The following is a 27,694-nucleotide window of genomic DNA, read 5'->3' as shown; positions in this document are numbered from 1 at the left end:
GATGGAGTGCAAAGTGGGAGAGAGGTTCAAGAGGGAGGAGACAGGTGTATGGCTGATTCATGTTGTGTGGCAGAAACCAACACAGCATTGTAAAGCAATTATCTTCCATTTAAAAAAAAAAAAAACCTTCCCTCCTCCTCTCAAGAAGCTCTCAAGCTATACATAATGTTTGGCATTTGCCATCATTGTTGTTGTTAACCTTCAGTTAAAAAAAAAATCGACATGATGCTAATTACTCCAAAAACTATATATTCGATGAGTTCTAAAGAGAATTCTATCAACAATCTCAGGGATAATGAACACTCAGTATTAGGTGAGCCCAACCAGAAGCCCCTGTAGTTTTAGTTTTGTTTTTTTTTCTTTTAGAATTTTATTTATTTTTGGTTGTGCTGGGTCTCTGTTGCTGCATGCAGGCTACCCTCCAGTTTCAGTACACTGGCTTCCCATTGTGGGCTTCTCTTGTTGCGGAGCATGGGCTCTACAGCATGGGTTCAGTAGTTGTGGCACACAGGCTTAGTTGCCTCGAGTCACGTGGGATCTTCCTGGACCAGGGATTGAACATGTGTCCCTTGCATTGGCAGGTGGATTCTTAACCCGTGGATAACCAGGGGAATCCTCCCTGCAGTTTTAAATACATCATACTGGTAAAAAAATCTTTTAAGCATGTGTCCCCAAATGTGTTTATTTATTTATAGGTTATAGACCTTCTCAACCATATTAATGTATTGCATACATTTAAAATGCAACCAAAAAATAGAAAAATTTAAAGGGTGATATAAAAAGAAATACTAATAGTAGCTATCATATTTTCTTCTACAGGTTAATGACTCCTCTTACGTCTCCCTATGTCCCCAGCCCAGATATGAGCATCTTACCTTGGGGGCCACTAGTGCAGAGGAGTGTTGAAGAAAGACTTTAAGAGGAAACCATAAGAATTTTGGAAGGATTAAACAGTAATAAAGTTGAAGAAAATTAGTTTTTACTGAGCAGCTACTATATAGTCCAGGCATTGTATATACTTTACCTTGTTTGATTTTCAAAATAAACCTGAGAACTACATATTATTATTTTGTTGGTAATGAAGAAACTGAGGTAAAAAGTGGTGAAGTGGCTGCTCAGAAAGTATAATTAGTGGTGCGACAGGGATTTGAACTCACGTCTTTCTGATGTCATGACCTGTGTGCTCTTTTCACTCTACCAGGTTGCCTTCTCCCCTACTAAGCCCAGATGATTCGGTAAAACCCCGAACTGACAAGGGACCTTCATGCCAGGCAGTAGTGTGCTAGGCCCCACAGAGAAAATGGTGAACCAAATCGACATGATCCCCGGCTTCAGAGAGCTTAGGGCCCTGCAGGGGAGAAAGATCTACTCAGAGAACTACAGAAAGTGAAGTGGGACCTTGGCTGCAAAAACACTAGGGAGGGGCTGGAAGAGCTCTTCCTGGGAACCCTGGCAGGAAAGTCAGTGAAGGCTTTTTTGAGGGAAGTACCTGAGCTGAGATGGGGCTTCTCTGGTGGCTCAGATGGTAAAGAATCGGCCTGCAATGTGGGAGACCTGGGTTCCATCCTTGAGTTGGGAAGATCCCCTGGAGTACTAAATGGCTACCCACTCCAATATCCTTGCTTGGAAAATTCCATGGACAGAGGAGCCTGATGGGCTGCAGTCCATGGGGTCACAAGAGTTGGACATGACTGAGCGACTAAACCACCACCACTACCTGAGCTGAGATACAAGAGAGGGTGACCAGAGGAAAGATCATTCCAGAAAGAGAAGAGAGAATATGCAGTGATCCTATGGTGGGCCCTAAAGACTAGAGCAGGGCCTTGTAGGCCATACTGCAAAGTCTGCTTTTTACCCAACAGTATGGGGAGGGCACCAAGGAATTGAAATGGGATGGGGCTGGGGGTGGTTTGTGATGAGGAGGATCTGTGTGTGTGTGTGTGTGTAAGAGAGAAAGAGACCATCCTATTGCTGTTACTCTTGGGATGGAACTGTCGGTCCACTGGTGGACACCCCATCAGAGAGACTGGGCAGAGGTCTACCCTGACTGGACTGGCTGGTACTAGGTGGGACTGGGGGACATCAGGATCCTTAGGAGATCTGGAAGCACAAACACAGGGACAGAAACTCTTTGAGGTGAGCAGGCTCACTATTGGTACAAAGTTAACCTGTCTCTGAAGAGAAGAAGATGGGCCAACAACCACTCTTTCTAGTCCCCATCCACTCACAGCAACCAGCGAATTCAAGATGCATTGAAAAACAACTGCAAATAATTCAGGCTGTGAGACATTTAAATAGATGTTCTCAGAGAATTTGGTCATCCTATGTGTTGTCCAGCTAACACACATTAAATCCTTCATTTGAGCCATCTCGGTGGTAGCTCACTAGCTCACAAAAGAACTTTAGCTTGTGGACAAGTCATCACAGCCTTGGAGTTCATTCACCTGACCTACCTGTGAGAGCCTGTGAGGCTGCCAAGCTGGGTACCGTGGCTGCATCCTGAGGGATGGAGCTGAGGTCGGGCTCTGGTGTGCTCCGTGGAGGAGACAGGGCTAAAGGAGTCATGAGAACTCGAGACTTAAGCTGCAAGAGAGAACCCATGGAATCAGTGAAAAATCTGGAGATGCTCCCTACACCTTCCCAAGCTCATTCCTGGGCTCAGTTAACCACTGCTACTCCATCATGCTTCCTACTGTGCTGCTTTGGAAGCTGAACTTCAGATTCGAGTTCATGAGCAAGACTCAAGTTTGGATCACAACCAGAGCTGAGCTCTGCACCCCGTCCTTACAGTGGAGCCGCCCAGGAAATGACTGTGTCAGGCAGTGGGTGTGGGACACACAGAGGTGTGAAGAGTTGAAGCCCGTAAGCCTCCTGAGGGCAGGATGCAGGGTGGGGTCCGTTCCCCGCCTGAGCCCCTGTGCTCCTGAGGTTCCTGAGACAGGGTTTTCCAGCCAGCCAGCCAGTGAGCAGCCCTGAAGCTCTGTCTACTCTGCTGAGCTTTCTGCTCACAGAGCGCACTGGATCCTGCTGGAAAAGAGCAGGAGCTGGTCTTCCAAATGCTTCTCGGGAGTTTTTTCCTGTGGTGGAGCCTAAGAGTGCAGATGAGTGCATTCTTTAGTGGTGACAAGCAGCCACCTTGAACGTTGTTCACTTGAAATCACAAATGAGGAGCTGAAATTTGCTGTTATGGATTAAGGGAGAAATGACTAGGTGATGGATCAATACCAACAAATCACTCTTTGTACCATGGTTCAACAGACAAGTTTCTAATTTCAGTTCTCCACCCTAAAAATATGAGTAAGTCAGTTACTTCACCTCTTCACTGCTGACCTGTGTTTCAACCCTGCTCCAGACTGCTTTTCATTGCTGCTTTCTTTTTTAATGGCTTGTTTTGGTTTTTAATGGATAATATAAAACAAAATGCTGCTATCTTCATTTCTAATACCATTCTTCAATCAAAGGAACCAGGTATCCTTGGAGAAATGGCTGATTCTAGGGCTAGGACTGGAAACATACAAGATGAGCCTGGATCATCTTACTGTGCCAAAAAGGCAAGTACTAAATTAAAAAACTACCTACATACACAAACAATGAAAGGGGTAGGTCCCAGGGACAAAGGAGTCATCTGAAAGAGTTTCAGTGGTCAAACCAGGAGCAACACGAGCAACAGATAAAGAAAGTAGTTAAAAAAAAAATAAAGTCTATAGTGAATATCCATGACTCCATACTTACATAAATGAATGACTGACTAAGTAAATATATGGGGAGAATAGACAAATCTCCCAGGGATAACAATTCTAAGTATTTTATTGTGGAGCATAGCTCCTCACTCCTGAGTGTGGGCCACGCATAGTGACTTCCTTCCAAAGAGGACAGTATGGAAATGGGGAAAAAGTATCTTTACAGGAGATAAGCCGGTCAAACACCACCTCAGTTAGGGGAGCCAGATCGCCATCCACAGTGATAAACCATGTCAGTAGTATGCACCCTTGATAAGACATGATGGTAATGGCACCTTACTTGTGAGACCTCTTTTCCAAAAACCCATAATCCCAATCTAATCATGGGATAAACTTCAAACAAGTCCAAATTGCAGAATATTTCATAGAATGAAAGTGAAAGTGTTAGTCACTCAGTTGTGTCCTACTCTTTGGGACCCCATGGACTGTAGCCTGTCAGGCTCCTCTGTTCATGGGATTCTCCAGAACACTGGAGATGGGTTGCCATTCTCTTCTCCAGGGGATCTTCCCGACCCAGGGATCAAACCCAGGTCTCCCTCACTGCAGGCAGATTCCTTACCATCTGAGCCAGCAGGGAAGCCCTTACAGAATACATGACCAATACTCCTCAAAACTGCCAATGTCATCAGAAACAACAAAAGTCTAAGAAACTTTCACAGCCCAGAGGAGACATGATGACTGAATGTGTGATGAGGTATCCTGGATGAATTCTGTAACAGAACAGGGAAGAAGTAATGAATCTCATTAAAATAGTGATATTATTTAACAATAATGTATTATTATTAATTCACTAGCTGTGACAAATGTAACACTATAATGTAAGATGTTAACAATACAGGGAACTAGGTGTCTGGTATATGAGAATCCTCTGTATCTTTGCTACTCTTCTCTAAACTTAAATTATTCTAAAATATAGTTTATTTTAAAAATCTTAAAAACAGAATCTGGCACAAATAGAAAAAAAAGAAAAACACAAATAAGAAGGAAGAAGAAGAGGCCTCTTTCTTGGCAGCGTAGATTTGCTGCCCAGGACGCCTTGCTCTGACATACAAGAGCTAACCCTTGGCCTTCAAAGCCAACAGCCCCATACAGATGCTGTCAGCTTTGGCACCTTTACCTGAAATTCAAAACCATAATCAAATGGGTGTGGCGATTCCTCATCCAGGGCTTGGTTGCCAGTGGCTGTGCTTTGCTGTGTTGAAGTATAGTGAAGGGATGAAGCAGAAGGGTAGAGGTGGCCCCTGCCAGCTGGAGCCTCCACCAAAGGGGCTGGGGAATTTGGGAGTGGCTCATCTTTCTTTTCCATTCACAGATCCAAAGTAAGGGCCTGGAGTGTTTCTTGTTCCTGCTGTCTTCAGCGGAAGACCTTCTCTAAGACACTTGCTATAGAAAATCACTGACAACAGCTGGGAAGGGATTCGCTTACAAACTGAGATGTGTGGCCAGGGCATGCTAAAGGAGAAGGGGTCAGAATGTAAAATTCAAGTATTTTTCTAGAAATATGCAAGTGTGGCAGAAACAGATGTACTAACTAAACAGTATTTGTTAGATTGACAACAAGAGGTGGGTAAATGAAGGATATGCAGTGTGATCTGGGGAGTATACATATGTGTAGAGGCTTCCTTGATGACTCAGATAGTAAAGAATCTGCCCACAATGCAGGAAACCCAGCTTCAATCCCTGGGTCGGGAAGATCCCCTGGAGAAGGAGATGGCAACCCACTCTGTATTCTTACCTGGAGAATTACGTGGACAGAGGAGTCTGAAGAGCTACAGTCCATGGGGTCGCAAACAGGTGGACATGACTGAGCGACTAACATTGCATATCAGCAGAGGATGAAACAACAGAGCAGAACTTAAAAATGAGTTCAGGAACTTCCTTGGTGGTCCAGTGGTTAAGAATTCGCCTGCCAATGCTGGGTACACGGGTTGGCTCCCTGGCCTGGGAAGGTTCCACATGCCATGGGGCAACTAACTGACTTAACTACTGAAGGCCGCGCACTCCGGAGCTTGTGCTCTTCCAGCAAGAGAAGCCACCACAATGAGAAGCCCATGCACTGCAGCTAGAGAGTACCCACCCCCCACCCGCCAAACTAGAGAGAGCCCACACACAGCAACGAAGACCCGGCACAGCCAGAAATAATTAAGTTCAGGAGAGCAGTGGGCACATGCAGTGGGGCACTAGCTTTTGGATCTGGGTTCAAAACCCAGCTCAGTCACTCATTAACGCTGTGCTAAGTCTTGTTACTCAGCCTTCAGAGTCTGCCTTTTCTCATCTGTAAGGATGATACCTTCTCACAAGGATGGTAAGAATGAAGTATAAACATTTAGTACAGGGCTAGTGCAAAGTGAGAACTCGGTAAACATTTATTATCATCATTGCTGCTGGTATTATACTTTTATTATTAGAAATTCCAGAAATACAAATGAGTTCCAAGTTTCCTGCTCCTGTAGCCACAGCAGGAAAGGGAATTGTCCATCTTCCTCCCAGGACCCATCTACATTTTCTACACCTACCCACTTGGGACCATATCTCCCCAATCTTTGAAGACCCACCTTCTTACCTTACAACTTGCTCATGATCCCCTTTAAAAAACATATTCCCAATACATTTTGCAATGGTCCCTAAGTATTGCTTAGGCAGGAGCTGCTCTTTCCAAGTTGCATCATTTAAGCTAAGTCTGAAAAGGGAAAAAAAATTCATTCCATGAGGTAGTCATTCACTCAACAAATATTCATTGAGCACCTACTGTGCACAGGAAACTGTTCTAGGCGCTGAAGATACAGCTGTGAATGGGAGAGATAAGGTCATTGTTCTTGATGAGCTAATATCATAGTAGGAGGAAACAAGAAACACACAACAAAAATGTCACATTGTGATAAGTACTACTCTGAGAGGTAGAATATGGTGATGTGATAAAAGGGAACCGGTGACTGGGGTAGTCCGATAAGGAAGTGACACCTACTTCAAGATCTGAATAACAAGAGGGAGCCTGGGGAAAAAACTTTCCAAGCAGACAGAGTGGTCAGTGTAAACCTCCTAAAGCTTGGCTTCTTCAAAGTACAAGGAAGCCAGGGTGGCTGGAATTGTAAGCAAGGCAGAAGGAGGTAAGATGGGGTTAGCCAGGTGGTCAGGGCCCAATCATGAGGACTTTCTAGGTCAGTGCTGTAGACTGAATCCTGTCCCCCTCAAGAAGACATGTTCAAGTCCTAAGCCCCAGTACCTGTGAATGGGACTTGACTGGGAAATAGGGTCTTTGCAGATGTAATCAAGTTAAGATGAGGCCACACTGGGTTAGAGTGGGCCTTAATACCAGTGCCTTGTGTCCTTATAAGATGAGGGAAATCTGAACACATACACACAGGTAGAATGCCATATGGCAATGGAGGCAGAGATTGGAGTGATAGGTCTACAGTCAAGGAACACCAAGGATTGCAGGCAACCACCAGAAGCTCAGAAGAGTCAAGAACCTTCAGAACCACTCGAACCTTCAGAGAGAGCATGTCCCTGCCAATATCTTAATTTTGGACTTCTAGCCTCCAGAACTCCTGTTTCAAGCCACACTCTTTGTGGTACTTTGTTATAGCAGCCTGAGTAAATAAATACAGTCTCTAAGAGGAATGGAAACAATTACAGCATTTTAAGCAGAGAAAGACACATCCTAGATTTTATTTTATAAAGTAAAGTATGGCTGCTATACAGAGAATAGATGAGGGGGTACAAAAATAGAGAAAAGAACACTAGTGAGGAGGTTGTCATATGGTGCAGGCAAGAGGCATAGGTGGCTGAACTAGGGTAAAGGTAGTGAAGACAAAGAATTGGTTGGATTCAGGTGTATTTTGGAATTGAAACTAGGGTGATGGGAGAGATAAAATGCAAAAGCAAAGATAACTTCTAGATTTATTCACACAAACTTTGTTTTGATAATATATTTCTATTACATTAGTTTAAAACATTAGCATTTTACTTGTTGCTCATTTAGTTAACTTTGCGGAAGACTCACTTGTCTCCAAGATTCTAAATATTCCTCCTCTACTACTCAAGCAGTAAGCCTGCAAAATACCACACGATAGGTTCTACATAGTACTTCTGGGAGAAAACATGAAGAGAAGCTAAGCATCCACATTTCCTCATCTGGGAAATGGACACTGAGAACTGACATGATTTCATATTGCCCAGCAAACTGCAGGGGAGTGAAGAGAACACAGGCCTCAGAGACGCTGGAGTTCTAATCCTGGTCCTGCCCCCAGTTCACACGGGACTCTGAGGAAACCACTCAATACCTCTGGGCTTCATCCTCCGAATGAGGGTGTGTGCCTGCCAAGTTGCTTCAGTTGTGTCCAACTCGTTGCGACCCTATGGACTGTAGCCTGTCAGGCTCCTCTGCCCATGGGATTCTCCAGGCAAGAATTCTGGAGTGGATAGCCATGCCCTTCTCCAGGATATCTTCCCAGCCCAGGGATAGAACTTGCATCTCTTACGTCTCCTGCACTGGCAGGCAGGTTCTTTACCACTAGCACCACCAGGGAAGCCCTAAATGAGGATAGGGTTGTTGGATTTATTTATTTATTTTTGGCTGTACCAACAGCATGCGGGATCTTAGTTCTCCTGACCAGAGATTGAACTCACGCCCCCTGCAGTGGAAGCATGGAGTCTTAACCACTGGATTTCCAGGGAAGTCCGGGTTGTTGGTTTCTAAGTTCTCTTTCAACTCATCATGTTATTTATGTACCCTGCATTAGACCACTTTTGAAAACAAAGAGTTTGAGATAAAACCAGTGTCAGTGCCATATTTTTGAGTGTTGATTAGAAGAAATGTGGCATCCTAAGTTTCTTTGGAGCTTTGTTTCTGGGAATATAGAAAACTATGTTATTTGGATCAACTGAAAACAACTACTTACAATGGATAAAATGTAAGATTAGTAAAAATAGGAGGAGCTAACAATATATAATATAAAGAATAATTGGGCCCAAATACAGGTGAAATCTAGGCCTTGGAATTGCCATAGATCCCAGGGTTCACCCGAAGGGTTAAAACCTCTGGGTAAGTGTGAGCCAGCTAGCTGTAAACTTGTCCTGTTTCATTCACCACACCCATTCCTGACTCTCAGGAAAGTTGCCTTAGTACAGGGGGCGGGGGTGTGCAGAATCCCTGGGAAGATATTGCCACAAGCCAGAGCTCACATAGGTTTGCAGCCCAAATTCACAAAATTTGGGTCACCAAGAAAACTTTAGCCTGTGAAGTTAGTTTAAAAATTACCCAATCTGGCAATGCTCCCAGATTACCTGAAAAAACAAACTCAAATCATCACTGGAGAAAGGTCTCAAAGAAATCTCCAAAATAATTTTTCAAAGTCAATGAATAACACAGCTCAAACACACAAGAAAGCAAGGAACCAAGCAAGAATGGGCAATAAAAACACACAGCAATCAAACTCTACAAATACTTGAGATATTTCAATTATCAGACTGAGATCATGAAAGCAACTCTGATATTCTGTATAAAGATATAAAAGACAAGTTTGAAAATATCTCTGGAGAACAGAAAACTATAAAAATAACAGCAAAACTACAAAAGAACCAAATTGAACTTCTATACAATAACTAAAATTAAAAACTAAATAAACAGATCTAACAGCATACTAAACATAGCTTCCAGGTGACTCAAGGGTAAAAATCCACCCGCCAAGCAGGAGACATGGTTTCAACCTGTGGGTCAGGAAGATCCCCTGGAGAAGGAAATGACAATCTGCTGCAGTGTTCTTGCCCGGGAAACCCCGTGGACAGAGGAGCCTGGTGGGCCGTAGTCCACGGGGTCACAAAGAGCTGGACATGGTTGGCACCCCACCTCCAGTGTTCTTGCCCGGGAAACCCCGTGGACAGAGGAGCCTGGTGGGCCATAGTCCACGGGGTCACAAAGAGCTGGACATGGTTGGCACCCCACCTCCAGTGTTCTTGCCTGGAAAATCCCATGGACGGTGGAGCCTGGTGGGCTATAGTCCATGGGATCACAAAGAGTTGGACATGGCTTAGCGACTAAACAACAACAACAAATATAGCTAAAGAATGAATTAATGAGCCAGAAGATATGTGAGAAGAAATTCATTAAAAAGTAGATAAATGCATAAAAACTATGGAAGAAAGGTTAATAGACAAGGCAAATATAGACATTTTAACGTTAGAGTTTCAGAAAGAATGGAACAGAAGTTACATTTGAAAAGATAATGGCTTAGAACTTTCCAGAGCTGATGAAAATTCTAATACACAGATTCATGAAGTCCAACAAATTCTAAACACACTAAATAAAAAAGAAATCCATAGGTAGACACAACAGGATGAAATTGTAGAATGTTGAAGAAAAAGAAAAAAAAATCTTAAAATTAGCTTAAAAATACAAAACCTTATTGGAGGGAATGCTCCAGTAAGTCAGATGGATAGCTGAGTTCTTTACAACAATGTACCCCAGGAGATAAACAAAATAATATCTTCAATGTGCTGCAAGGAAATAAAAACCTAGAAATCTACAATCAGACGCAGAAAAAAATATTTTTTTTCCAAAAGTGAAGATGAACTAAAGGTAATTTTAGATAACAAAAGATAAGAGAATTCCTCACTAGAGGATCTATAAAGAAGACTTCTAAAAGATGTACTACAGGCAAATGGAAAGTGATTTCAGGTAGGATGTATGATATGTAAAAAGGAATGAAGAATTTTTGAGTGGTAAGTAAGCAAGTGATTCTAAATGAAAATGACTCTACAAAACAAAAATAATTGTTTTAAGGGGACTAAAAAACAAAAAATAATTAAGATGTATGTTGACAATAATATTCAAATATGGTGATAAATCGAGTTAAAAGTGATCTAAGGTCCTTGTATTATCTGGGAAGAAGCAAATGTAAGATTAACTTTAGAAAACTCTACTATGTAAGCATGCTGTAATTTCTAGAGCAATCAGTAATATACTAGAAAACACAGTGCTTAAACTTCAAGGAGTAGAAAAGAAAGAATTATATGTTTAAAAAAAGAAGGCAGGAAGACAGGTAAAAGGAACACAGAATGAGTAGGATGAATAGAATACACAAAATATCGATTTAAACCCAAATTTTTCAAGAATTACTTTAAATATAAATAGACTAAATGCCTAGTTTAAAGATAAAGATTATTACACTGAATGCTATGGATTAAAATGTGTCTCCCCACAAAAGATGTTAGAGTCCTAACCCCCAGCACCTATGAATGTGATCTTATTGGGAAATAGGGTCTTTGCAGATGATCAAGTTAAGATGAGCTCATTAGATCGGGCGCTAATTTAGTATGACTGTGTCCTTATAAAAGGGGGAAATTCAGACGCAGAGACAAACATGCACAGAGGGAAGACAATCCACAAGCCAAAGAACATCTGAGGCCCCCAGAAGCCAGGAGAGAGACCTACAAAAGGTCCTCCCTACCAGCCCTCAGAAAGAACCAACCTGGCCAACCCTGATCTGATTTCCAGCCTGCAGAACAGTGAGTCAATAAGTTTCTACTGTTCCATCAACAAATGAATAAAGAAGATGTGGCATATATATCCAGTGGAATAGTATTCAGATTAAAATAATGCCTTTTGCAGCAACATGGATGGACCTAGAGATTATCGTCCTAAGTGAAGTAAGTCAGACAGAGAAAGACAATATATACGTATATTCTACCCAGGGATTGAACCAGTGTTTCCTTTGTCTCCTGCACTGCAGGCATATTCTTTACCTGCTGAGCCTTCTGGAGGAGGAAATAGCAACCGACTCCAGTATTGCTGCCTGAAAAATCCCATGGACAGAGTAGCCTGGTGGGTTACAGTCCAAAAGGGTCACAAAGAGTTGGGCATGACTGAGTGACTAAGCACAACAGCAACATTATAATATAATGTTGTTATATATAATATTATATACATACAATTATATAATGATATATATACAATTATATATACAATTACAATATATACTATTATATAACATTATAACTATATTATATAATATAGAATAAATATTTTCTTATATATGAAAGAATACATATATATATATCACTGATTCAGTTTGCTGTATACCTGAAACTAACACAACATTGTAAATCAACTATATTTCAATTAAAAATAAATAAAATTTTCATAAAGTTTTGTATTTTTTAAGTCACTCAATTTGTTGTATTTTGTTACAGAAGCCCTAGGAAACTAATATACTGGGTTCTATTTTTTTTAATCATGTTTTCCTCTCTGACTCCTTTGGAGGATAGCTTTGTCCACGTCCCTGCCCATTGCTTTCCCTGGGGACACATTGCTCCTTTAGGTTCGCTCTATTTCTTCACACAAAACTCCCTCAGGGTTCTGCAGCGATGCAGGAAGTGGGGTTGGGGAAAACTGAATACCTCACCGTGTTTAACCTCAGACTTCAGTCTAGAAAACTTGCCTGTTGGAAATGCAAATCAGCTCCAACAACAAGAAGTTTGTGGCCAATGACCTAATTCCATTCCGAGGAGTCAGCCTGTCTGAGTCTACCCACACCTTTTTCTCCTTGCCCTTGGGAGAGATTAAACATGCAAGGGATGGAGGGGCCAGTATCCTTTGGCCTTGGGACCTGCTTTGGCAATATACCCCTCAGTCAAATCTGAGACCCCAGTTAACCAATCTTTGCACAAACTTCTCAAGGAAAATAAAATTACCCCAATACAATATACTGCCTGCATAATAACGAAGACAGAAGAGGATGCTCAGAGATGGGAGGGTAATGGTCTAGCCTCTTGTGCTTTTCAGGGGAGCAAATGGGATGGGAATAACATGAGGATGCTGGAACTTTCTCCCACCAACTCTATGTTGGGTTTATATTCTCCTTTGGGCCCAGAGAGGTAGTGAAACTGGTGAAGTGCAACAGGGTGGGTGGGCATGGGGGGAGGTGGTGGTGGTGGTGCTACTGTTCTGTCTGGGTGGGACTGAAGAGAATGACTTAAATTCCTCCTGACAGAGGCGATCTGGAGAGGAGACAATGAAGCCAGTACTCCATGAGTTATCAGGAGACAGAAGGAAGAAAAAGGAAAACAAAAATAACCATCACTGGCTAAAGTGGAATTCAGAAAAACAGATCCATTCATGTGAAATATTTAATGGAGTGTCCACTCTGTCCTGTGACCCCGACAACCTTCAGTAGAGACCACACACTTCAAGGAATGTAAATTGCTGTGACTGAGTTTCTTCAGAAACGGGGGAAGCAGCTAAGTTCTATGCATCAGCAGGCATGGGGTCAGCCCTGCAGATACGAGGGGGGACATGGAACGTGCAGTTACAGGCATTCTGTGCATAGCAGAGCTCAGAGCAGTGGTGAGATGGAGCAGCTTATGTCAGTTCACAAGATATGATTGTTAAATTTTCAGGAATATTGCAAGTTGTTTGCAATATGTGTTTAAACACAGCAATTATTAAAAACTGAAGTGCATGTACTTACAGAGTATTAATCAAAACTCACCACTTTCTAATTATTTTACTGCTGCATCTGTGTGGAAATACAGTTACAGGAGTGATACTGCAGTATCTTTGACCAGCTCCACGTTCTGGAACATTACATTTGTGCCTTGAAATTGGCCATGTTGGGAATATTTACACCTTGGAAACTGGCAAATGCTACAAATAGGGCTGGATTTACTGTTTTGTTAACTCACAGGTTTAAGAGAGTAATGGAGAAAATACTTAAAATGCAAATTAAACTTAAAGTGTGCCTTTTCTGTAGCCATTACACAGTGAACAGCATGAAAACAAACACTTTTTGTTTTCACCAACTGGTATCCGATTCAGCAAAGTCAATCACATCCTTGATGAATGAGTGAAATTTCAACATACAACTTCATTGTTTACATTTGTATTACTCCTCAAAATAAGTGAAAATACCAACTAACATTCATTTCTGAGTTACATTCAAAATGCTGATCAGAAAACATTCACCAGGTACCGCTGCCCCTGACCCACTGCTGAGCCTCACCTCTGATGACTGCTCAGCCCCACCTCTGATCACTGCTCAGCCCTAGGGTGGGAGTGGGGGTGTCACAGAAAAACCCAGGGGAGACGGTCCCTGCCCTAGGTGCTGCACACTGTTCAGCCCAAGGGAATGCCCCCTGCCTTGTGCCCATGTAGTCATTTCCCTCATGGCCACAGGTGGCACATCATATGCACCATCAGCAGGTGAGGGACAGGAAGTAGGCACAGGAAGAGTTAGATGTTGATTCTTCCCTTGCATACTATTAGACTACATTTAGTGTTCATAACTATGACTCTCAAGGCAATACAAGATCTGGATAATCAAAGAAGCATTGAAACCCATTCAGCATTTATAACGAAAACACATTTTAGAAAGAGGCTTTAAAGAGTTTTGTTGAAATAAACAAAATCCTTTCTACTTTCAGCTTGAGCATTCTCTTAATTGAGATTTTTGGGAATTTGACATCCTTGTTACAGTGTCAAGAACACACACTTTTTCAGTGGGGAAAAGGATGACAATAAAAAAGGAGGAACAAAACCAAATGTTGCATTTACCCATGTTCTTTAGAAAAGTACTTTCTTCATAAAGTTAATTCTCCAGTTAATGGAAGACTGTCCTTTAAATTCTTAGCAGAGATTGCTAGTTCTTCCCAAATATCCATGCCCCTTTCTTCATTAATTAATGAGATCTCTGAATTTTAGCTCATCACCTTGTCACTCAGCACTACATTTTGTCACCTCCTGTGGAGCTAAGTGTGGCCAAGTGACTCAGTGAGTTCTGGCCAGTGAGTTCAAGCATGAGGGTTGTGTGCAATTTTGAAGCTTTCATCCTTAAAGAGGAACAACTTGCCCTCCGCTACCTCTGTCCCCATTCTGCTGGCTGGACTAGTCGGCTTGTGGGACCTGGAGGAGCCATCTTAGAGCATGAAGTAGAGACTGTGTCTTAGGATAGCACAGCGGTGGGCACCTCAGTCCTGCGACCCCATGGACTGCAGCCCGCCTGGCTCCCCTGTCCATGGGATTTTCCAGGCAAGAACACTGGAGTGGGTTGCTGTGCACTCCTTCAGAGGGTCTTCCTGAACCAGGAATCAAACCCATGTCTATTACGTCTCTTGCATTGGCAGGTGGGTTCTTTACCTCTAAGCGCCACTTGGGAAACCCATTAGGATAGCAAAACAACAATATAACAGAAGCCTGGGTCCTCAACACCAAGGCACGAAATCAGCCCCAGATGGCCTTCCCAGACACTAACATGAGATAGAAATTACTTTCTATCATCCTTAAGCCACTGTTCTTCAGTCTTTGTTACAGCAGCTGAATTTGTTTTTAATATTTCGGGGATGATGTTCTTTGTACATGTTACACTTTCCTCAGCTTGTTAAACAGAACAACGTAATCTACTCTTTTTTGAATCAGGAAACATAATATTATTCTGAACAATAATGCAAAGAGATTGCTGAGGGTCTAGAGTGCTCCTGACCTGACAGTTATGTGGTCTCAGACTGCAGGGTGTGGTTAATTCATGCCTAATTCCTGCCACTTTTCTGACTCCTCTCACTATTGAACTATCAAGGATATACAAGAAATACATATATATATAGTGCTTAAGCTCAGAGACTCAACTGTAGAAAGTGTTCAGTGTTACTTATGACTATTATTGCTATTAGTATTGATTACTGTAATTGTGTATTGGGGACAAATGGCTATCTTAAAAACCCATCACTTTTTCTCCTGCTTAAATTATAAAGACACAGAAGCTGAAAATTCTGCTATATGGAACCATTATAATCAGCTATGTTTGCAGAATGGAAGCTCGGGTTTGTCCCTGGAGCAGACCCTCTCTCTTTATCTTTTTAAAAAGACCTCGATGGTCTCCTTAGTCATGAAATGTAAGGAAAGCCTACCTGTTGGCCTTGGGGAGTCTCTGAGCTGACAACCTAAATCAATAACAGATTCTTCAAACTGAGGTATAAATGTTCTGTTTGATAATGAGGAAGGTTGTTTTCATGGCTCTTAAGGAGAAATTATGATGTTAAGAGGTTTTTCCTTCCTTTGACTGGGATGAGAAGGGGGCAATAAGGCCATAAAATGATGCTCTCACAGTAGTGAGCATGCCCCAGCAAAGTGGCTGCAGGCCAAGGCCAAAAGATATAGCCAGATGGGCCCTGGGAGAAGGGCTGACCCATGAACTCTGGAGCACTGACATCTGACCGCTAGTTAGACTCTTCCTTTTCTGCCTGTAATTTACTCATGTTATTCTCAAGACACAGAGAGAGGGTTAAATGTCACAGCCTGTGTTCAGCTGTGCTTGAGTCTCAAAGGGAGAGGCTTGTCCTCATACTTGGACCTGAGAGATTTTCCATGTCTGCTGGGACACGGAGGTGGCTGACTGAGCCGCTTGGGACAGCACTAGGCAGGAAGTGGCAAATTTCAATGAATACAAACCAGGTGATACAGTCGCTACAACAAGGCCTCCTCAGAATCCCCTGGGGAAAAGCCTGTCAAAGGCTCAACACTTGTCATTTTATGATAATATTGCTAACATAAATATATCATGATAATGTACTGATATAATAAAAGTTATATTATGTATTATTTTATAACATTGATAATATTATTATTCTAAATTATTAATATGAAATCATATAATTATACTTTCAGTATCCAGCTGTGTATGCTATCTTCCCCAAATATCTTTACCTTTAAATCGAAGGCTATTAAACTGTGATAATCAAGCTTGTAAGAAATGTGTCTACAACAAAGGTAAATAGACTCTGAGGGAGGATTTGGAAGCATTTTCTTAGTAATAAAGTACAAGATCTTTAAGGGTAGACCAAATAATATCTTATTTCACTTGCTCAGGAGTTTTTATTTTTAACAACTCTGGCTCCCCAACTGTATCCCAGATAGTTAAAATCGCCAAAATGAGTGACCATTTGGTAAATGAAATCAAACTGTACAGTTTCCTTGTTGACTTCTCCACAATTAAAACCATTTTGTTAATGGTAAAATGGGGCTTCAGGGTCTAAGAAATTGCTAAAAGTAAAATCGGAGAGACTTAACAGGTTGCTAACTTTATTTTGCCAAGTAAGGACATTATTTTTTTTAAGATTACCAAAGCCTTGCAACATATGGCACTTTATAAACTTTAAACAACAAAATAGCAAGAAGCAGATATTTCAGAATAAAAGATGTCCCTTTAGTCTGTGAGGACTTTTAGATATTTTTCTCCTCTCACCATCAACAGGTCAGGACTTTGTGCAGACTGGTGCCTGGTTTGGAGCTGTTTTTCTAGAACATGAAGCCCATGGCTTGGGGAGCTATCTGGGAGCTGCTGGCCTGAAATAACTCCCACAATTCCCTCAAACATATGGGAGATGGACTAAAGAAAGAGTTGCTACTGCTACTGCTAAGTCGCTTCAGTCGTGTCCGACTCTGTGCGACCCCATAGACAGCAGCCCACCAGGCTCCCCTGTCCCTGGGATTCTCCAGGCAAGAACACTGGAGTGGGTTGCCATTTCCTTCTCCAATGCATGAAAGTGAAAAGTGAAAGTGAAGTAGCTCAGTCGTGCCTGACTCTTAGCAACCCCATGGACTGCAGCCTACCAGGCTCCTCCGTCCATGGGATTTTCCTACCAGGCTCCTCCGTCCATGGGCAAGAGTACTGGAGTGGGGTGCCAGTGCCTTCTCCGAAAGGAGGAGCAGTGGCCTGTTATCCCCAGAAAAGAGATCTTCTGAGGCATGGGAGTCAGATCCACCTGCTGTGTGTCAGCTAAGGGTTCCCAAAACTTTCTTCCTGCCCTGAGTTGTCTCTGAACGTTGGGAGCCCTGAAAACTGCCCTTTTCAAGAGATGGGAAAACTGCAAAGTTGGGCTCAATCCACAGAGTGAATTTCCATTTTTCCTGGCCGCATAAATGCTGTGTCTGTCGGTAATTTTCATTCTTGGGTCACAGCTCCCAGGGGAGCAGGAGAAAGAGCAAATAGGAGAGAAATGTTTTCTGTGTGTTTCTTCAGTTCCTAGATTCACTCCCTGGCTCTAGCATGCAGAAGGGCTGCCCTGCTCCAGCCTTCCAGGTTCCATTCCCAGACCCCAGCAACTGTACACGTAGCTGAGTAGAGAGACCTGCCCTGGGCCAGCTTCAGAGACACAGTTCTGGAACCGGTGTGTCCATGAGAAAAAGGAAGCTCTCTTTGTTAGGAAAAGAACCGGTGATGGAAGACTTTGCTGCAAGAGCTGGCCGAGTAAAACCTTCTTTTACGAAAACCAGTGACCCCCCAAAAAACTTTGAGTCACCTTCCCCCTACCTCACTGCATCTATTTCCCAGCAGTTGGAAGAACTATGGAGAGCCAAAGGGACAGAGGTTGAATTAATGACCGATCCTTCTGGAAGCTTTGTCTTTCTGCTGACCAGAAATAATTTCCATACATTTTCCTAAATATATGAGAGTTAATTGCCAATTTGCATCTTGGTTTGAGTATTCAGATCTCAAGATGGAAACATAAGCCCTTTATTTCAAGAAAAATAGACAAAGGAAAACGTCTGAAGCTCATTTTCTAATGCCCAAAAGGCTCATGGAAAACAACTCAGTGGTCTTTCTTCTCCAGCAGACTCTTCACAAACATCTTGGAGGAGAAGCACTCCCTTGGGTTTGAGTTGTTTTATGTGATTTCAGTTACATCAGAGAATTTATTCTCCACCCCCTCAAGCCTCGCCAAATCATTAATTCTTGAAAGAGTAACAGGATTTTCATTTCGCTTCATGTGCCTCCTTGTAGCCAAACTTGACGTCAGCACCTTTTGTAAGCAGGAAACTATGAATTAACACCCTGCATTTTCATGATGAGTCCCCTTATTGAGGCTGTGTTAGGGAAAATTCTTCACATCCTTTGACACTAACTTGCTCGCATTATTAATTTAAATGTCTCAGGAACATCATCTGCTTCTACTAAAATTAATGACAAATGAGTTCTGGAAAGTGGCTTCCAGAGCCGCCCTCATAAGAACAGTCAGGGGAAAGCTCAGTGTCTGAAACGCTAATTGAGATGCGAAGCTTAATAACGTGTGTTTAGCTATGACCCTAAAATCTGCTCGCCTCACAACTTTCCCCATCTGGTGTAATTTGCTTTCTCTACTTGTAAAAATGCACACGACAGCAACAGCATGTATTGTGTGCCATGTTGCAACAATGAAGCTTCGTCTGGCACATTCTTCACCAAGAGAAACTTATTTCTCACCCTGTCTTTACCCAACTTCCAACCTTTCATTACACTTTGCACTGGAGGTCTGCCCAAGCACCATGCCCCGGCCCAATCCCACTTTGGAGAAAGGAGATGATGGAGCCATACCTTGTACCCGGGTTTCCGCCCTCTTTTCTTTGGGATCTTCACTGCTGGTAAAGAACCAGCTGAAGCAGAATAAATGTTATGAACTGCCATCTTCACAGGTGTCGAGTGAAGTGGGGGTCGGCCTCGCTTTCTCCCCGGGATCCTCTGAGACTGCATTTCTGCTGGTGCCAGTCTTACAGAAGGAAGTGACAAATCGCTCACAGGCAGAAGAGGTGCTAAGAATTAGTCCAGACACAAAGCAAAACAAAAACAGAAGTGTTTGTTTGGTTTGCAAGGCAAACATGGATCCGGTTTGGTGATTTTGGCCATACCTACCCCAAAGGGAGGGGAAGACCAAATAGGAGAGAGCCAGGCATTAGTTGGAGCTTTTAAAGTGCTTTTGGGCTCCTGGTATAATTTCAAGGATAGTGAATTTCCATGGGACTATAGTGAAGTAAGGAAGATACTGGCTAGGTGAAGAGGACAATAGATTCCCAGCAACCAGTACAACCAGTAGTATCATCAGCAAGGAGACAGTTTTATCTATGTGCCTCAATTTCCCAGTTAGTTCAACTTTGAACTGAAATAATAATAGCATTAAATAAACACAACCAGTTTTTTCTCACATTCACTCCTATCCCTTTGGCTGGGTAACAAATAGTTACACCTTTTTCCCCCCATGAAATAAATTTAATAGAGGAAATCAATTGTATTAAAGTTGATTATGTTCCTCAATCAAAATGTAGACAGAGATTTGCATACGGAGACGTTCATTTTTATGTGATCCAGCTTCCATACTCTCAAAAATAAAATGAATAGAGCCCAATAACAAGCAATCGGGGGATGGTTAATACATCTAAAGAATAACACAATCAGCTAAATACAAGCCTTTAACAATACTCTTTTTAATAACATGAGGTTGAGTGAAAAAGCATCCCACAAAGTGCAGGTAAAAGTTGTCTCAACTCTGCAAAATTTTATGTGGTGATAAAGTGGCCAGTAGCAAAGACGGTGGGACTATGGGTAACTGCTCACCATGTACAAATCCTTTCCCCCTTGTACTACTATGCTCAGCATTAAAAATACTTAAAATAAGTGCTCCAACCAGGGATTGAACCCACACCCCCTGCTTTGGAAGGCAAAGTCTTAACCATTGGACCGCCACAGAAGGCCTACAAAGCTCCTTTTGTTGAATAGGTTTTGAAGATTAAAGAGAGGGTAACAAACTAATCAGTACTTTACCCTAAGAATTCGTATTACTCAAAATTACACTTAACTATCCCCAAATCTCTCAATATGCCAGCAATAACTTCCTAAGGAAAAATAGTCATCTTTTAAATTGCATTCTTTTTTTCTACTTCCCTCTCCCTAGAGGGAGGAAAAGCCAGGATTTGTGCTGCTTTCCAAGTCCTTCTATAGAAAGCACATCAATCTCAGGAGTACAAAGGACCTTCCAGGGAACTAAATTGATCAACAGACTTCACGCCAATGGAACAACAGTGAAGTATTTTTAGTGGAATACTAAGTACCTCCGTGGTTGGGGAGATACTTGGAGAGAGTCTTCTCACAGTCCTCTCAATTCACAAAACACCTGAATGATTACGTATTGTATTTCATCCATCAATCAGGGAGATGCTGTTCACCAATTCCTTGTTACAAATATAGACCATTTTAACACAGAGTCAAATCCAATTTTAAGTAATGGGACAGAAATTTTTAAAAATTAAATAGGTTTTTAAAAATTAAATAGGTTATTTAATAGGGGAGTCTCAAAATAACTTCTTGGAATAATTTCAGAGAATTGGAGGAAAGCATCTACAAAATGGTCCTTTCAGTAACAAATCTAGACATTCTGGAAAAGATGGTGTCAAAAGTCCAAGGTCCCCCAAATCTCCCTTTCCAAAACCAAGATATGAACAAAGAAAAGTAAGAATAGCAAATATGAATACTTTTTTTTTTAAGTACCAATATTAGAATACAGTGGAAACAAAAAAGATGCATATTTTTTAGGGAAAATGTAACTATGGATGATAGACAACCATAATTTATCAAATGTTTAAGGATAAGGTCAAGACTAATAGCAAACTAAAATACTCAAAGATATATTAAAAGGCTGTCATCAAGCATTAAGAGTTTCTATGTGTCTTAAATTTTTTTCTTTAAGAATGAACAGCAAAAAATTCCTAAAAAAAAAACAAAAAATACTCAAAAGCAAAAAATCTATAAGCATTTAGGCAGAACAAACAGATCATTTACAGTGGGAAAAATAAAAAGGCTAGCTGTCTTCAGCACCATTAGCCAGAAGATAATGGAATAAGTATGATGGTCATTTTTCCCGTTATTTACAGTCTCCAAACTTCCTCCCATCACAGGGACTTTGCACATATAGTTCCCTTTGCCTACATTGCTCTTTCCTCTCGCTCTGGCTTAGTCCTCTCATTCTTCATCAGTTAACTCAACAAAACTCACCTTGAGCTCTCATTAGAGTTTCCTAAGCTTAGAGTTCCTCAGTTGTGACAATTGCATGTAAAGTATCCACAATGGAACTTGGACAAAAGAAGCAGATTGGAATGTGAGGATTATACCACCTGCAATACCTCTGACCTAGCAGTCATCTTTTTTTCTGCCAACATCTATGACACCAGGGTGGGCTAACTTGTTTGCTTGCAGAGGATAAAAGTTCAGACCCTTCACTATTTTTCATATAGAGTTAATAAGAAGTTGAAGGATTCATTTGATGAAAATAATAGTTTTTGAAATTATAATTATACCCTAAAATAAGACTTGAATAAAGAAAAAGTTTATCATTGGACAAATTGGTATTTTACCTAAATTATTCTGTAAATTAAGTGCAATCACATTAAAAACCCAAACTAATTTGGGGGGAAAAAAAGACAAAACAAGTCTCAGGACAGACTTGCCCTTCTGTTTCTTAAAATGTGTTTTTTGTTGTTGTTTAGTCACTAAGTCATGTCTGACTCTTTTGCTACCCCATGGACTGTAGCCTGCCAGGCTCCTCTGTCCATGGGAGAAAACTGTAAAAGTGGCAGTAGTTTGGGTACAGAAATAAGCAATCAGATCAATAGAAACATTAGTCCAGAAATTAAACTTATATTTTCATTTGTTTGAAATTTAGAATCATTTCATATCAATGTAGACAGCTCAATAAATGGTTTGTGGACAAAGGGCACTTAGAAACCAATAACATTTTACTATATTTATAAATCCTAGAGATATCCAAGACTAATACATACAAAAATAAAAGAAATATTAAGAGGTGCTGGAGACAATATAAGTCAATACTTTTATACTCTTGGGACTGGAAAGGACTTTCTAATATGATGGAAAACTTGGGAAGTGGGCAGGGAAAGACTGACAGACATGACCACAAATGCCTTCATACAGGAAAAGGAGAATCATGGAGAAGGTTGAAAATAAATGAAAATCTGAGGATACTATGTGTGCATATGGAACCAACAGAAGGTTAATATAAAGAACTCTTTTAAATTATTAAAACAAAAATGACTCTCCAATAGAAAAATGGACAAAGGACACGGAAAACTCACGAAAAGCGCAGGCTATGTTAGAGAAGGCAAGAAAGAAAAGAACAAGAGAAGGAAGGGTCAGGGGTGGAAAGAAGGAAGAAAGAGAGAGAAATAAATGATCAGTTATTACAGAAAAAAAAAAAAAAGGATTCTGAACTTTACTGGTTATTTCCCAAAAAGTAAATTGAGGTACATTTGTCATTTATCAGATTGACAAATGTGAATAACTCTGACAATACTAAATGTTGGTGAGGGTGCAGAGGACATTTCCATTTATTGTTGGTAGAGTTAGAAATTGGCTAACTTTTCTGGAGGGCAATTTGAAAATCACAAACTTTACTGCTGTGCTGTAGCTCAGTCGGTAAAGAATCTGCCTGCAGTGCAGGAGACCCGGGTTTGATCCCTGGGTTGGGAAGATTCCCTGGAGGAAGACATGGCAACCCACTCCAGTATTCTTGCCTGGAAAACCCTATGGACAGAGGAGCCTGGCGGACTACAGTCCAGGGTGTTACAAAGAGTCAGACACAACTTAGTGACCAAACCACCACCATTTACAAACTGTATACATGCACGCTCCTATTCTAGCTATATCACTCCTAAGGATTTGTCCTAAGAAGATAATCTGGGGAAAAAAACAAAAATATAAGGCTAAGGATATTCTTCAAACATCATTTATATTAGTAATAGTAAAATACTGAAAGCAATCAAAATATCTCTCAAAGCAGCCTCAGTTTAGTAAATTATTTTGCATTCATAAAATGGAATACTTGTGTGTATATATTAACACACATACATATATATACATGCATCTATAAAGACTATAAAGTAGCATTTATAGTATGATTCTATTCATAACCTTTTTATATATACAGATTGAAATAAATCTGCATGTGCTTAGGCATAGAAAGAGGTCTGGGAAAGATAATCATCAAAAAGTCTGATAGTAGTGGTCTCTGGGCAAAAGAATACTGAAAGATGTTTTTGCTTTCTTTTTTGTACCATTCTGCATTGTTTGTAAACTTTAAACCATAGGTAGGAAAACAGTTTAAAGGGAAAAATAAACAATGAGTGACTAATTCTCATTCTCTGAAAGTTTCTATTGGAAATTTTTGTTTCTTTCGATGGCCTTTTGTTTTCTTGTTTTCTAATGCTTTGGGCTCCAAAGCCACAGAACTTCACTGGCCACTGCTTTAGCATCTCAAGTAAACTGTAACAAAAGCCAAAAAGACATTATAACCAACATTACAGAGAAGGTTGTTTGAGAGCTAAGAAGACTATCCATAAACAGATGGCGGATGGGGTGCTTTGCTGGGCCCCTAAGAGAACCAGCTCACCACCCTTACCCACCTTGACACCACCTCCTGCAGGCTTTTCTATCTAGTTGGCTCCTGGGTTACTGCTCTCCACCCAGAGATTTCCATTCATCTCCAAAGACCTTCCAAGACCTCAAATGCTGTCCAAGGACATTTGAGCCATGGACACATAATCTAATATCACCAATCATATAAATCATTTGAGAACTGTCAAAATCTCAAGGTGTATGTGACACCTCTGAATTTCTCTGCTTTCTCTTGAGGACTTCAGTGAATACAGATGGCCTCTGTTCACTTCAGAATCAGAGCCATCTTGGAGCAAAGAGTTTTAGTAAACATTATAAGATTCTGTCCCTAGAACAACTTAACATTCAAGTTTCTAAATCTCCAAGTTATAACCCCTTAAGCAGTTGTCAAAACCTGGCAACATATTAAATCAAGTGATTTGCTGCTGGTTTCCTAAGTCTCCTTCATCTTATACCACCACCCCCCCACTGAAAAAAAAAGGCTTGGCTAGAAATATTATAGCTGAAGCCAAGAGAAACTAAGATCCAGTCTTTGAATTTGGGGATGACAGTTTCCCTGTTAACCTTGCAAATATAATACACATAAATCAAGATTCTGGCTAATGGTGCTTCATCAAGGTAAAGAACAAGGAATTACCAAATTCAAAGCACACACCAATCCCATGGGACCGCTGAGTCACCTAATTCAATCCTGAGGCATGTGTTATATATCCATTCATTCATTCACTCTTTCATTTATTAATTTATCCAACAAATATCTGTTGAATATGCAGTGAGTGTCGAGTACTATGCACAGGCACTTGGATTACAGATGAGAATAAATCATTCACATCTCCTCAGATATTCACTGTGGAGAAGCAGACAAGTAAGAAGGCAACAATAATACATGAAGTAGCTGCTGCTGCTAAGCTGCTTCAGTCGTGTCCAACTCTGTGCAACTCCATAGATGGCAGCCCACCAGGCTCCCCCGTCCCTGGGATTCTCCAGGCAAGAACACTGAAGTGGGTTGCCATTTCCTTCTCCAATGCATGAAAGTGAAAAGTGAAAGTGAAGTCGCTCAGTCCTGTCTGACTCCTAGCGACCCCATGGACTGCAGCCCACCAGGCCCCTCCGTCCATGGGATTTTCCAGGCAAGAGTACTGGAGTGGGGTGCCATTGCCTTCTCCGACATGGAGTAGAGGGTATAACAAAGATTTCCTATTAAATGACATGCGAACATCAGGGATGGAAGAAATCATTCTTTTAACTGGGTTGGAAAGAGTGGAGGCAGGAGAAGCACAGAAAAGGTGACATCGGAGCCTGGCTTTTCCAAGCAGAAGAAGCTAAGCGCACAGAACTGGCAACAGAGTAGGTATGTGCAGGGATGCTTGGTGGTCCCTGGAGAAGGGATGGGCCATCCAGACTGGAGGCAGGGGCAATGGCTGCCTGTTGTTTCTAGAAGTACTGAGAGGAGGTAGTTACAAGGCTCTCTAACCTCCTAATGGACTTGAGATTATTTCCTTCTGCATGGGATGGGTCCCTGACCTTAGTGTCACACTCTTTCTCACTGTCACTTTAAAAGTACAACCAGAATCCTATTTTCTCTTGTTCTGGGGCACCCGTTGAATTCACCATAAGCCAGAATTTCTAGTGTCATTTTTTTTACCAGCAGCCTCGTATGCACCTTAATATCCAGGGCTCCCCACTCTGTTTAGGTCTGTATGTGAGGTGGTTTCAAGCAATTAAGATGTGCCTTGCCATCTGTCTAAAATTTGGCTGCTCTGCATGGTGGCCCAAGTCTTCCTACTTCAGAGACTTTCCCTTCTACATACTGGTCTCTGTCTTCTCTCAACTTTCTTACTGCCTGTTGCCTGCACCACTAGTTTCAGCAGGCACTGATTGAGTGATGGTTTATCTCATTCTCTCATTGTTTCATGCACATACGTGATTTCTGTGCACCCCTGGAGGCCAGGGGCTATGTTTCTTTCCTCTGTCATTCTGCACTTCGAAGCACCTGGTACAACGTTGCCCCCACAGAGTGCACCTGGCACCTGGGGCAACGCTGTTCACTGTGGAGTCTGCCATCTCACTGAGGCTCACAGCCCACAGTCAGGGTCAAAGCTCTGCGTTCAAATGTTTTAATTTTGGATAGAAACGTATCAATATAATAGATCACTTTGCTGGTCAACGAAAGCTTCATACCATAAGAAGCAGGACAGTAACATAATCTGTTGAATGGAAAAGTATATTCCCTTAAGATACATTTTTTCCCCAATTCTGTCACAAGAATTGGGCCAACAGAAGCCAAAACCAACACTCATGTAGACTCACTCCTAGCACTCACTTTTTGCTCTCTGATACTATTTTCCACTTAAAATAAAACCAACACTCCTTAGAGAGCTGATTCCATATCTGGGGGACAGAGAAAGGTCGGAATTAGCTTGGAACATCTTATTACTACCAGACAAGGATGACTGCTAAGAGGACAAAGAAGCAAGTTGTAACAATTTATGAATCAACAATAATAAATGGTGATACAGTAAATTGGAATGATTGTGAAAGGCTATGAGTTCTTTATGATATTCAGAAGAGTAAGCTAAGGTGCACCAAACTCTATTTGTAATTTTTTTAATGCAATAGAAATAAGAATAGAATAAAATATAATTTATATTTCTTTTGTTGATTTTAATAAGTATAGGAGAGTTTTGTTGTTGTCATTGTCATTTAATCACTAAGCTGTGTCTGACTCTTTTGCAACGCCAAGGACTGTAGCCTGCCAGGCTCCTCTGTCAATGGGATTTCCCAGGCAAGAATACTGGAATGGGTTGCCATTACCTTCTCCAGGGGATCTTCCCCACCCAGGGACTGAATTCACATCTCCTGTGTTGGCAGGCAGGTTCTTTACCACTAAGCCACCAGGGAAGACCATGGGAGGGTTTATCTACAGGTATTTTTGTTCCACTGATTGCATACTGATGTGCCCTTGTCTTTCCATGTTTAAATACACATGGAGATGATAAATGTCTTTCCATATCTAATACAAAGAAATTATAAATAAGTCAATTTGTTCTGGAAAAATAAGAACCAACTTAGGAACAAAAAGGACTGGGTAGCCCCAGTTGTTGCACATAATAACCAGGTAAAAAGTGGGTTGAACAGAACATTCTTAGGTGATGAGTCTGTTAAATGTCTTTAGAGGGGTTACAATGTGCAGACTTATTCCCTCAATCCCTGACATGTGGATTCTAGATGCAGATAGTAAGTATATAGAAACTTCAAGGCATAAGTGTCTCCTTGCCCACAGCCAGAACTTCCAGCTCTGCTGCCAAGTAGGTGAAAGGCCTTCCCACTCCCTTGTAACTAACTGGTCGTTGGCTGAGAGGGCAGATTCTAAAACCTGTCACATCCATTCCACCCTTGGCCAAACTTATAAAAGCTCTTTCCTTGCTAATACTGGAACCTTCCTTGTATCCAGTAAGGGTGAGGTAAGGGTGCAGGGTGATAGCCAAAATGTATATATTTAAGGAGGAAAGATACATGAAGCAAGAGCAGAGAATATGCACCTCAAAGTGGGGAAAACATGCATCCCGATCTTCAGGGTTAGAGAAAACATTAGAACATTTGAAAGCATGAGAGATAGGCACACTACAGAGTGACAAATTATTTACTGACTGGGCAGTAAATCAATCAACTATTTTCTGGGTCTCACCAGTCCCCTCAGCCAGCACAGGAAGAAGAGAAATTTGCTTCTAACTCCAGCACTGCCGTCTG

At 41.4% G+C, this 27,694-nt stretch overlaps 1 protein-coding gene across 3 annotated transcripts in view; it reads right to left on the bottom strand.

Moving 5' to 3' along the window:
• The window catches only part of SCML4 (Scm polycomb group protein like 4), a 111,825-nt gene that overhangs the window by 49,114 nt on the left and 35,017 nt on the right, over positions 1-27,694 (bottom strand). For 2 of the 3 annotated variants that reach the window (XM_027551280.1, XM_027551279.1), the window contains exons 2-3: positions 19,082-19,296; positions 2,454-2,583 (exon numbers count right to left, since the gene is read on the bottom strand). In XM_027551280.1, the coding sequence (XP_027407081.1) occupies positions 2,454-2,583; positions 19,082-19,237 (286 nt within the window). In that variant the 5' untranslated portion in view covers positions 19,238-19,296. The remainder of the gene's footprint in view (positions 1-2,453; positions 2,584-19,081; positions 19,297-27,694) is intronic. The other variant, XM_027551281.1, reaches the window with a different exon arrangement.

This window comes from Bos indicus x Bos taurus, chromosome 9 (genome assembly GCF_003369695.1).
Source record: "Bos indicus x Bos taurus breed Angus x Brahman F1 hybrid chromosome 9, Bos_hybrid_MaternalHap_v2.0, whole genome shotgun sequence".
Lineage (NCBI taxonomy): Eukaryota > Metazoa > Chordata > Mammalia > Artiodactyla > Bovidae > Bos > Bos indicus x Bos taurus.
The sequence above is the reverse complement of the archived record's forward strand: the minus strand, read 5'-3'. Positions and strand labels throughout refer to the sequence as shown.